Source organism: Prionailurus bengalensis, chromosome C2 (assembly GCF_016509475.1).
Source record: "Prionailurus bengalensis isolate Pbe53 chromosome C2, Fcat_Pben_1.1_paternal_pri, whole genome shotgun sequence".
Classification (NCBI taxonomy): Eukaryota; Metazoa; Chordata; class Mammalia; order Carnivora; family Felidae; genus Prionailurus; species Prionailurus bengalensis.
This window is the reverse complement of record NC_057350.1, coordinates 82,424,132-82,437,090: the sequence shown is the minus strand read 5'-3', so window position 1 is coordinate 82,437,090 and position 12,959 is coordinate 82,424,132. Positions and strand designations below refer to the sequence as shown.

The 12,959-nt window shown below is 40.9% G+C and overlaps 1 protein-coding gene and 1 long non-coding RNA gene across 2 annotated transcripts in view; one reads left to right on the top strand and one right to left on the bottom strand.

The window, feature by feature from the left end:
* The window catches only part of LIPH (lipase H), a 46,701-nt gene that overhangs the window by 7,850 nt on the left and 25,892 nt on the right, over positions 1-12,959 (bottom strand). Inside the window, exons 4-8 of the mRNA XM_043594687.1 lie at positions 11,946-12,047; positions 9,941-10,030; positions 6,638-6,805; positions 5,216-5,311; positions 3,319-3,430 (exon numbers count right to left, since the gene is read on the bottom strand). Of these exons, the coding sequence (XP_043450622.1) occupies positions 3,319-3,430; positions 5,216-5,311; positions 6,638-6,805; positions 9,941-10,030; positions 11,946-12,047 (568 nt within the window). The remainder of the gene's footprint in view (positions 1-3,318; positions 3,431-5,215; positions 5,312-6,637; positions 6,806-9,940; positions 10,031-11,945; positions 12,048-12,959) is intronic.
* LOC122491647 overlaps positions 1-12,959 on the top strand; it is a 50,109-nt gene that overhangs the window by 14,981 nt on the left and 22,169 nt on the right. The window lies entirely within an intron of this gene.

The following is a 12,959-nucleotide window of genomic DNA, read 5'->3' as shown; positions in this document are numbered from 1 at the left end:
CCATAATGCCCACTAGAATGGCTACAATAAAGAAGATGGATGTGTCTGTGATAAAGACATACAAAATGTGACATATACATACAAAATACTACTCTGCCTTTAAAAAACAAGAGAAATCCTGTCACAAGCTATAACATGGATGACCCTTGAAGATACTATGTTAGGTAAAATAAGCCAATCACAAAAAGATAAATATTGTAGGATTCCACTTATATGAGGTATCTAAAGTAGTCAAATTCATAGGGACACTAGAATGATAGTTGCTAGGGGGAGAGGGAAATGGGGGAGTTGTTATTTAATGGGTATAGAGTTTGAGTTTTGCAAGATGAAGAAGTTCTGGAAGTGTTTCACAACAATGTGAATATACTTTACACTACTAAATTGTACACTCAAAAAATGATTAAGATGGTAAATTTGATGTTGCATTTTTCAATCACAATTAAAAAGAAAAAAATTTAAAGACAGATAATAACAGTGTTGGCGAGGATGTGGAGAAATTGAAACTCTTACACATGGCTGGTGGGAATGTAAAATGGTGTAGCTGCTTTGGCATTTCCTACAAATGTGAAATGGAGTTATCATATGACCCAGCAATTCCAGTCGTAGGTATATACCCGAGAGAAATGAAAATGTATGTCTACGTGGAAATGGAGACACATTTTCATAGCAACATTATTCATAATAGCCCCCAAAGTGGAAATAACCTGAATGTCCATCAACTGACAAAAGAATAAATAAAATGTGGTATGTGTGAGCAGAATGGCACAGTGGGAGTGAGCTGGGCTCATAACCCAGAGGTCAGTGGATTGAAATAAAATGGGGCATATCCATACCATGGAATATTATTTGACCATAAAGAAAATGAAGTATTGCTATAGTATCCTGAAAACTTTAAGCAAAAAAAGTCAGACACAAAAAGACCACATATTATATGATTCCATTTATATGACATTCCCAGAATAGGTAAATCGGTAGAGACAGAAAGCAGATTAGTGGTTGACAGGGGATGGGGAGGAAGGAGGAATGAGGAATTACTAACAGGTATGGGGTTTCTTTTTGAATTGATAAAAATGTTCCGGAGGGGCGCCTGGGTGGCTCAGTTGGTTAAGCATCAGACTCTTGATTTCAGCTCAGGTCATGATCTTGTGGTTCGTAAGCAGTGCGGAGCCTGCTTATGATTCTCTCCTCCTCTCTCTCTGCCCCTCCCCTGCTTATGCTCTCTCTCTCTCTCAAAATAAATACATAAACTTTAAAAAAATGTTCTGGAATTAGATGGTAATGACGTTTGCACATTTTGTTAATATACTCAAAACCACCGAAATGTAAACTTTAAAACTGTGAGTTTGATGGTGTGTGAATTATATCTCAATTAAAAAAAAAAGGTTATAAAGTAAAAAAGAAATACATCCAAAACATGGATACAGGGAGAGTCACCAGGAAGGTAATATTCTTGAATGTGACTATATTTGTACCCATAGTCTGGTGAGACCAAATAAACTTAGGGCACATACTCTGATATTATTTTCCTTTTCTTAAATTGTAAAAATACTAAACACTAAGTCTAATAGTTTACCTTGCAAAAAATAGAAGGGTAGAGATAATCTCACCACGTAATAGAGTAACCATTTCCTTTTTTTTCCATATATTCTCTGATTGGTGATGACTTTTCACAAGCCAGACTAAAATAAGAACAACTAAACATGAATAAAATAGAGGTTAAAGTCTCTATCTGAATCGAGAAAAAAAACCCTCTGCAGTTAGGAAGTCCCAGTTGGGAGAAATTCACTACATAAAGTTAAAATTTCTAAGACATGTAAAGCCAATATGTAATCAGTTACTGGCATGAATAACCAAATTTTGTAGGCCACTACTTCTCATAGAACTGCACAATTTTCCTTGCTATTTCTTAGAGTCTCCAGATGAGGTCTCTGCCCAGCTTCCTTACTGAAGATCACAGCCCATAAACTACCTGACGCTGGTTGTTCAAGATGCCCCCCCTAGCCGTGCCCTCCCTGAAAATGTAGCCCCACTGGGTTTGGGGACATTGGTGCTGAAAGGCATGTGATATTGGCCAATCACTTGGCCTCTCTAAGCCTGTGTTCTTATGTATATAATACAGATTATAATACCACCTCACAGGGTTTTAGTGTGAATTGCATTAGCCAGCATGTGTAATGTGTTTAGTTCAATAAAGAAAGGCTGTTGTTATTATCATCCAAGGATACATTTAAAAAAAAAGTCACCTCCAGACCACCAGCACACTCCTTCTCTATTCATCTACATGGTGAACCTGTAGGCAATTGCCAGTTTCAGATGACATTCTAGTTGGTCCTCTATGAGTGAAGCCAACAGACAACCCAAGTGCCTAGTAGATAACAGGACCCCCCAAAAATGTTTCCTGAGTAAATGAATAAAATGAACCTCAAATTTCTTTGAATTATTTCCCCCCTTTTTCCTGATTATAAAATTAATTGATGGAAATGATTAACTATTTTTAAACTCTATATATACAATATCATATAAAATTGAAAAGTAAAGAGAAGCTGAATAAAGCACTCATCATATTCCTACCACCCAAAGGCCAGCTAACATGTTAGGGATATTTCTTTTTCATTTTTTTTACATTGTTGAACTAATTTTGTACTTTATAGAATTTAATATCCTGGATTTTTCATTTAGCACATTATAAGCATTTCATTCAATATGTTGCAAAAATTAACCTATGAATAGTATTTTATTATATGGGAATATTTAAGTAACCATTTTCCCATTAGATTTTTAGTGTGTTTCCAATTTTCTATTATTGCACATCACATTTTCTGAGTTTGAGAAACATACATTTACATGTTTATATATATGTATATTATGAGCACATAAAAATATTGAAATATGTGTGTGTGGGTGAGTGCCTTTAGGTGTGGGATTGTTGGGCTGGGGCAAGTATATGCACTTTTATGTTACATATTTCTTTACTGTATAAATCCTTCACAGCAAGCAAGGATGACTTTGGTAATTAAATGTTTAAACGAAGGAAGGAGGAGAGGAAGGAAGGGAAGGAGAGAGGAGGGAGGGAGAGGGAGAGAGGTGGGAAGGAAGAAAGAAAGGAAGGAAGGAAAGTAAATCCCTGTACCAATTCCATTTGTACAGAGCCTAGAAGATCAAGAACCATGAGAAGCAACTAAGAAAAATGCCCCCTTATGTTTTTGTAGAACAAAGATAAGTACAGACCTATAAGTAAGAAAGTAGATATATTTGAGATTTAATTTCTCCAGTCAAAAAAGGAAATAGCAAATTGTGAACTACCCCAGCCCAACTTACTGATTGATTTTGGATTCTGTGGTGTTTCCAGCTCTGTCTGTCAATCTGATTGTAATGGACCCTCTTCTTATGTTCTTGTTCCAAGTTATAATGTCCACAAAGTAATGATATACTGCAAAACAGGGAGAGAGCACAGTAAGAGAGAGAGAGACTCTCAACTGCTCTCCTGATAGGTCAATTCCTAAAAACCCAACCTCCTTTATAACTTGAGTTTCTTGTTCTCTTCCTCTCTAGTTTCTCTGCAAAGATCTGGGCAGAATTTTCTAAAATTCCTTTCCATTCTTTTTGGTAAAGATGGCCTGCACGATGGCAGAATCCAATGGTCTCCAGTTGGCATGTTTGGGCATCACAGTTGGATTGGTATTCCACCTTATTCACTGAGGTATCATGGCCTACTGCTGAGTATGATTGGTTCACTGCATCCCTGCCTTTTAAAATAAACCAGGCAGGTGGCCATGTAGAGACCCTCCATGGTTGACAAGGTTGTCTGCAATCTGGGCCATGTCCACCAGCCGCCATCATCTCTTCCCCAGTCATGCCACACCATGTGTGTCGCCTGCACTGCCAGGCTGCCTCTTGCTCCTGGGCCTTCTCCCCACTCGAACACTCTTACTTTACCCCCTTTGCCAACTCATCCTTCAGGTTTTGGCTTAGTCACTTCCTCCAGGAGACCTTCACTGACCCTTAGACTAAGTCAGGTTTGCCTCTTTGAGTTCTTCTCATGCTCTGGTGTTCTCCCATCATTAGCACACTTACCTGTATTTACGAAATACATGAAAAAAATGATAATCAAAAAAGTGGTAAATATATGGGTACATGTATACAAATATTGCCTGAGAAATATAGAAGGGGAAGGAGGCTCAGGAGATGTTGGTCCCACAAAGGAATAAGATCCACCCTGGAGTTGCCATTTCATGGCCCACTATTACTCAGGCACTTGCCTCACTTGGACCAGGCAGACAGCAATCCCCGGGCTGCCACACATGGCTCCAAAGGAGGAAGGAACCCCACTGATCTGCACCCTCTTTTATAAGAGTTGCTCCTAAGAAAAGTGAAAAGGGGGACAAGATTGTAAGACATCCATCTGCCCAAGAAAAGTCCTACTTCCCAGGGCATTAATCATCTGCTGCCCCACTTAGCCCCCATCTGGAATACCCAAGCTCTCAATGTCTGTAGAAGGTCATCATGGTTGCTTTGGAGCTGAAACTGACCTACAGATGTAGCTGACACCTGATTTTACCTAGCTGAAATGTCATGTCTTTTGGGGGGCAAGCAAATTTTCTGGAAGATCTTAGTGAGTAAAATGGCCATCTAAGGGGTGCACGGCTGGCTCAGTCAGTAGAGCATGCCACTCTTGGTCCCAGGGTCATGAGTTCAAGCCCTGTGTGTGGCATAGAGTATACTTTAAAAAAATTTTTTTAATTAAAAAAGTAAAAAGAATAGCCATCCAATGAAGCTAATAATTACGATTTGTTGAGATTTAATCCTTAACCCAGAAGATAGGCATTATTACCTAGCGGGACAATGAGACTCAAAGAGTTTAAATGACTTCACCAAGGTCACACGGCTACTATGTGATAGAGTCAGGATTCAACCGAAGTCTTGCCAGTTCCAAAATCCACACTTTAACATGCCCTTCATTTGCCAAGAGGTAGCCAGGAAGCTGAGACTCAGCCATTTTTTAAAAAGAAGGGGTTTGGGGGGTGCCTGGGTGGTTCAGTCAGTTGAGTGTCTGACTCTTGGTTTTGGTTCAGGTCATGATCTCACGGTTTCGTGGCTTCAAGCCCCACATCGGCCCTTCCCCCACTTACACTGTCTCTGTCTCTCTCAAAATAAATAAACTTAAAAAAAAGGGGGGGGGGTTGGGCAAAAGCAAACAACCACATCCACCACTCACTGCAGAATGGTTTCTCCTCGGCTGTGTCAAAGAACGCTTTAGTCATAGGAGGCTCTTTCTGCTTTAAATACTCTTTCCAATTATCAGCATAATAGCCTGTAAAGCAAGTTGGAAAAATGTAACATTAGCATGTATTCTATAAATGTAAAAGCAGCTGGGGAGGTAGTGAGAGCAGTGAGTTTGAGCCCCCACACCACCAAGACAATCTCCCTCGTACCCACCCCTGTGGGGGTGGACCTGCAGGGCCACCAGGGCTTGCCTCCCCTGCATCCACCATATCTTGCTCGCTGCCCTGTCCCTCAGAGCTGGGACTGGCAGCATGACACTACAGTGTCTCCTCCTGCCTTTCCCTGACATTACATCACCCTAGTTCTCAGCAGCATGCTGGTTCTCTCACACACTGGGTAGGCTAAGAATAGCACTGACATTTTTCAGTAATACATTCATTTTATAGTTTAAAGCAGTTTCAGGTTTATACCTAAAATAGCATCACTCTTGCAAAGCATTGTGCTTTCCTGAAGAACTACAATTAGGCCCCTAAATCCCACAGAACCTGAGCTTGCTAAGTGACTATGTCAACCAGCAGGGGACTCTTCTTCACTTTTGTGCCTGCAGGAATGAAGCTGAGTCACATCAGTGAGGTGTCTCTCTCTCTCTCTTCTGTCCCCACCCCTAGAGAATGGCCTTTGCATGCTGACTAATTGATCTGGAATGGAAACATTGGTAATTTTTAAAAGCTCCCTAGAGCTTTCCAATTAATTTATGCACAACCAAGGTTGAGAACCCCTTGTCTGTAGCATGCTCTAATGTTAACTTGGATTTTTCCTTAGAACAATCAGAAAATTTTCATCATCATCCCGTTTCTAGTCCTCACCATCTGGAATATTTCTACCAACCCTTAGCAAATACCCAAGCAGCCTCCGCAGTATCTGTTACCCCGCCCTGAATGTGCACATAGAAACCAGGGTGCGGCATGAGGGCATCTACAGACAAGGCTTGTTGGAAGGGATCATTCTGCAAGGCTCATTTGACAGGAGAGTCAGAGCTCACTGTGACCTTCCCCCAGCAGAGAGGTTGTGTGCGTGAAGAGGTTGTTTCTGTCCCCATGGGAGCAGGCTATATAAGGTGACTTTGACCTGGGTGGGCTTGGAAACTCTTTGGAACCTTCTTTTTTATGCTAGAGTGTCCAGGGAGGTTGTACTGCCCTCTAGCTGAAATTGTATATAAATGGCTTTTCTAACACAGTTTCTGATTAGGACATTCAAGAGTATTTCACAGAACAAATTAGCTAGAAAAAGCTAAGTAAATTCTTTTTTAAGCACACAATTTTCAGGCCCATTTTTAGATAGTAAAGTGGTGCTCGGATTCTACCCAAAATGAACTATTTGTTAATCAGAGGGTAAAATTGCTTGTTGGACTTACCCAGCAGGGGACAGGACTCCTTTTGTGGCATGCCACAGTTGACACATTTGCCATTCCTATAATCCCGGTAGGAGTCACAGGGATATGCAGTGATAGCACAGTTCTCTCTCAGAGAAGAAAGGTACAGGTACACGGACCTCTGATGGTCACACTTAAAATATTGCAATCCTTTATCATAAAGGGAACAATGAAAGAGTAGAGCAGTCGTAGCATTTAACAATGATACATCACACATTATAGGCACACTCAGTTCACCATCTGTCTGCTATAGGCCAAGCACTGTGCTAACAGCTCCCATTTAACCCTTACAAAAACCTATAGATCAGCATTCATACTGGCACGTGGCAGGATAAAAGAAGATAGGCATGATCATCCCCATTTTACCTAGTAGCACATTGAGACTCAGCTTAAATGACTTGACCAAGGTCACACGACCATTATGTGGTTGAATCAGGATTCAACCTATGTCCTTCCTTTGTCAGTGAAAAGGACAAGAAAGATTCAATGGTAGTCAGAGTCTCCCCAGAGATTTTCAGCAGAGCACATTTAAACTAGTAAAGACATCAGAGAAAGGGGCCATTGAGGAGTAGTTGTTAGAGGAAGATCCCCAAGGAGGGCAGGCACAGGAGACAGCTTTGAAAAAGGATGGGGGATGCCTCCACCTTGGGGGCAGAAGGAAACAAAAATGTAAAGACTGACCTTGTAAACTAAAATGAGGATACATAGAATGGCTCCCTCAGGTGAGATCTTTAATCTAGGTAAAAAGGCAAATCTAGATCACCTCTAAGAGGTGAGGGTTTATAGGTGGGGAGATTTTCAGAATAGAAGCATGAGGAGTGATTGTAGGGAGTTGGCAAGAGATAAACATGAGGATTCTGTGACGTTATTGAGGGCCATGGAGAAGTAACCAAGTTTTCCAGGACCTTGTAGTCAATTAACCAGGCTCGGTGACAGCTCTGGAATGTTCTCAAGCCAAGGTGGTGGCTGACATGGCAGAGACCTAAGGGGGTCTCTAATGGGATTACACTCATGAGAGAAGCCCAGTGGCAGGGACTCTGTTTCTGCTACAGAGTGAAGGGTGGGATGAGAGGGACTGAACAATAGGAGGTGGCACCAGAAGTCATGAATGGGCAAGAAGAGGCAAGAGGCAAGCCTCTAGTTAATGCCTGGTGGGTGCCAGGTGATGCAGTGGTGAGACAGGAGGCCAGCAAGGCATGGAGACGGCGTCAGGAGAGTTGGACATGATGAAGCAATGCAGCACACAAAACTGAGAGGTGGTTGGAAGGTTGATGGGTCAGATGATGAAGGGGAACTGGGTCCCAAAGATGGGTAATCAGAGGAGGTGAGGATCTGAGTAGGAAACAGTGAACCAAATAAGAAAGGAGTTATGATTGTGAGCTAGTGGTTTGGAGAGGCACTGTTGCTTGAGTCAGAACAATGTTTCTTCTTTCCCCACAGTCCACTTATGTATGCCCATAGAGGAGCTCAGTGAAGGACAGAAATAAACTAGGGCAAGAGAGGAGAAACATGGGTTGGCATGGGACCAAGCCAGACAGGAACAAATCTGACAAGTCAATATTTACTTATTGTTCCTGGAACTTTCACTTGCCAAAACAATGATGTTGATAACAATACAGAGAATGGCCTTTATAAGCAAATCACATTATCTTGGCTCCTCAGAGGTATTTACCCTACATCCTACAGGACAGGATTTGAACACACACCATTTATGGTGAAATATGGTTGACCCTACTTATGCCATTTAATCTGGATCATTTTCAAACACCATGTCCCCATGGGGCCATATACAGCTTCCGTTTTGTAACAAGATTACCTTTTCCTAGAATCATATCCATGATTGTTTAACTTTCTCTGGCAATGTTGAAATACAGATTAAGAGCACCTAGGGATGGGTTTTTTATTGGAATAAAATACTACTATTACTTTTATGTTGCCATCTACCGTTTTTTTTTGCTTTGTGAAGTTTTTCTTATTATAAAATAATACATGCTGATTTAGAAAATACAAAATAATGGGAAATAATGATGCAAAAATCACCCAGAAGTCCAATATCCACAGTTCACCCCTAATAATTATTTGCAGCATTTATGCTTGGTCTTTTTTTCTATACTTACACATGTACAAATACACATTTAAAAAACAAATTGGGATGATACTGTATAGTTTTGTGTCATTTTCACTTAACATCCCATTGTAAGTATTTTCATTAATCTGAAAATATGACTTTTTGGCAATTATATTCCTTTGTGTGGGCATATCATAGTTATTTAACAATTTTCCATGTTGGATATTTAGATTATTTCTTAAAATGTAGCTACTATAAATAAAACTATGTCAGATATTTTTGCACTTTGATTTTTGTTTACATTTTCCATTATTTCTCTAGGAGAGATTTCCAGATATGGAATTTCTAGGTCAAGGACACACCTTTTCATGAGAGAGCAATAATTCATAATAGCTCTTAATCATATGGTTATGGTTACTTATTTTTTAAATTTATTTTTTAAATGAAGCATAATTGGGGCACCTGGGTGGCTCAGTCGGCTAAGCGTCCGACTTCAGCTCAGGTCATGATCTCACAGTCCGTGAGTTCGAGCCCCGCGTCAGGCTCTGTGCTGACAGCTCAGAGCCTGGAGCCTGCTTCCGATTCTGTGTCTCCCTCTCTCTCTGACGTCTCCCTCTCTCTCTGACCCTCCCCCGTTCATGCTCTGTCTCTCTCTGTCTCAAAAAAAATGAATAAAAAACATTAAAAAAAATTTTGAAGTGAAGCATAATTAACATACGCTGTTATATTAGTTTCAGATGTACAATATAATGGTTCAGCAATTCTGTACGTTATTCAGTGCTCATCATGGTAAATGTACTCCTAATTTCCTTCCCCCATTTCACCCATCTCCCCTTTGTCTTTCTCTGACTAATTTCACTTAGCATAATAGCCTGTGGATTCATCCATGTTGTGGCAAATGATTTGATTGATTTCCTTTTATAGCTGAGCAATATTCCATTGTGTAAATATACCACATCTTCTTTATCCATTCATCTATCGATGGATACTTGGGTTGCTTCCGTATCTTCGTTATTGCCAATAATGCTGCAATGTTTTGTTTTTTTTAAGTAGTATATTTGAGTAATAATTTTTCATTTTTCATTTATATTTATACTATATCTTCTCAGATGATTTGTTTTCTATTAAAAACTATTGCCCATAGAATAATATCAGATTTTTGAAATATGCCTTTTTAAAAACCACTATTATACAATATATAAAGTATTTGCACTTACCTCCCAATATTGTTTTGGGGCAACCAGGTTGATCCAATCCTCCATTTGGGTAGAAATCTATGTTTCCTAATGGCTCCTTGTAGCCCAGTGCTAAAGGAAAATATATTATGGTTTTATTTTTGAACTTTTCACATCATGTAGCTCATTTGCCTGAAGGATATAGGCAGGCATTTGTGTTGTTGTTGTTCTACATATTTAAATATTTTGCTCAAAGCTACCCAGCTAGTTAGTTAGGAAGCAGGGATTTCCAACTAGGAGATTATAAAGACAGTAGGGGAACCTATTTCCAATATTTCTCAAGATGTAAGGGAGTTTTGGTCAGTCATTCACAGCAAGTCTGATAAAACTGTATGCTTCTTCTTTATATTTGGCTGGAACCTTCTTTTTTTTATTTAAAAAAAAATTTTTTTTCAACGTTTATTTATTTTTGGGACAGAGAGAGACAGAGCATGAACGGGGGAGGGGCAGAGAGAGAGGGAGACACAGAATCGGAAACAGACTCCAGGCTCTGAGCCATCAGCCCAGAGCCTGACGCGGGACGCGGGGCTAGAACTCCCGGACTGTGAGATCGTGACCTGGCTGAAGTCGGACGCTTAACCGACTGCGCCACCCAGGTGCCCCTTGGCTGGAACCTTCTAACTGCCAGTGCTTCCTGGGTCTCTAACTGCATTTGTGCCAGACTTTAATGAATAAAAAACGGGGGAAAAAATGAAGAAAAAAAAGAAAGAAACAGGAAAAAATGAACTTTCACTTTTTAAGAAAAAAAATTTTTTAATTGGAAACTCTTCTAGAAAACGGGGACCAGGAAAAATATAGATTGATTTAATAATTGCTTATTCTTTTTAACCTTATAACTACAAACTAATCAGTCAAATGTTTGATTTAAAAGACTATTTATACATGTATACATAGTGCACCGTTGCGATAATAATAATACCTGTTATATATTGAGAACCTACATGTGTCTGTGGGGGTTTTTATACCTTTTATACACCTTTCCTCTAACATTCACACTGTCCAAAAAGTGGCCATTGGTAAATTCAGGTGAAGTAAGCTACAGATGAAGACACTGAAATTCAGAGGACTTACAGAATGAAATGATCCCGCTAGAAAGGACAAAACCTGGGATCTGAGTCCACCCCTGCCTGACTGCAAAGCTTATTCTTTCCTCAAAATTCACTTTCTCTCCAAGAATAAAAAATAAATTACTCTATTCCATCAAGCATTAAAATGGCATCGAGGTACTGCACTTAAGTAAGGTCACGCTTTGCAAACTGCGACGTAAGAATGCAGCTGTTTCCTTTAAGGCCAGCAATTTCTGAATACCACACCAGAGAGCCCATGATAGGTGATCAAGGGTTTTTCAGGTGGCTGTATCACAAAGAGGGTGTATTATTAAAGACTACTCTGCTCTGTCCCCTCAGCCTTCCGAGGTCCCTACTCTAGTTCTTGTCCCAGACGTCTGGATATAAAGACTCACCTTTAACATCACCCCAAACCCTATATCCTATTCCAAATGCCAGCTATGAAATCAGCACCATAAAAGATGGAAATGGCCAGGAAGATCCAGAGAAAGTTGGAGAGCTAAACATGGCTCAGAATCGCTCTCCAGAGAGAGACACAACACAAACTTATCTTTCAGCTTAAGAAAACGAGAAAGACCCAAGAAAAACCCAAAAAATGGAAATCATGCATCCAAACCCTGCTGCATATGTGGAAACATTTGTCCACACAGTGTGAAAATCACCCTGTCCTTGATTGGACAAGATGGTCACTTTAAAAATAAGAAAAGTTGATGGGAAACCTCCACTCCAGCAAGACATCCTGGATGCCTGCATTAAACCAGTGTCCCTTCAATACCTGGGTGGATTTGGAACCCTGCCCCGCAGGAAAAGAGGGAATCTGGAAGAACCTGATCCACCCCTGCATGAGGCTCCCCTCGGGGGAGACTCTTTAGGAGTCTGGGAGCCGGGTGCTCACTGACCCACAAGGACAGGAATGTTACCATCAATGTCGGAGTGAATGACGTCAACAAACTGTGCATCACCGGGATCTAATCTGTCCTCGGGAGGTCTCCCGTTGAATAAAGGGCCCGCAGGGTCGAGACCTGGAAAGAAAACGGAGTCGGCTTGGTAGCCCCACGCCATGAGTCACCTGCAGCCAGGCTTTTGATCCCTCTCCATGAGGATGGCAAGTAGGCTGCAGGGCACGCTAGTGTGGGCCAGCACTCGCATTCCCTTCCTGCTTTGTCAGCCTCCTTTCTACAGCCCCGTAGCCTTTTCCCACAGCAGAGGCAGTGCCCTCTGAGAATGGCATCCAGACCCCATTAGGAGCTATATCTTGTGCAGGGCTCAATAGCAGGGAGCGCACAGACGTGGGGACCAGGGACATGGGGATAAACTGGTTCCTCGGGAAAAAGCACCTGAAGGTGCATATAAAAAGCAGATGCTTTACTTATCCTGATTCTATTTTAAGTGATCCAGAAACCCCACTCAACCTTTCCTTCTTATTATTAATAAAACTCCTGTACAGTTTCAATTTTTATTCATATATCCTAAGTCATATGATCCACATCACAAGCCTGTTAGGGAGGCAGGGTAGATATTATTCCCATTTTACAGATGCATGAACTGAGGTTCGGGGAGTTCAAGTATTTTAACCAGAGTGGCAGCCTCACAATGCAACGAACTCTCTCTATGGAGCTCTTGGTTTCATTGCACTGGGTTTGGCAAGCTCAGTGGGAAAGTATGAAACTCACTGGTCAGGCCAGGTATCAAAGAGGGATAAAAAATGGGTGTCCGTTCCTGCAGAATTAACCCACTCCATAAATGCCTGAGCTGATTTCTTGCCCTTGGTCACTGTTAGCTGGGCATTCCTAACCATCAGCTGGAAAAACAAGAGTGGAGCTCCTACCAGGTTCTAACCACAGCTAACAACTTTAAAAAAACAACAGGAAAACACCAGAGGTACTCAAAACCCTGCTTACTAGAAACCTATCTGGAGTGAAGAATGTTTCAAG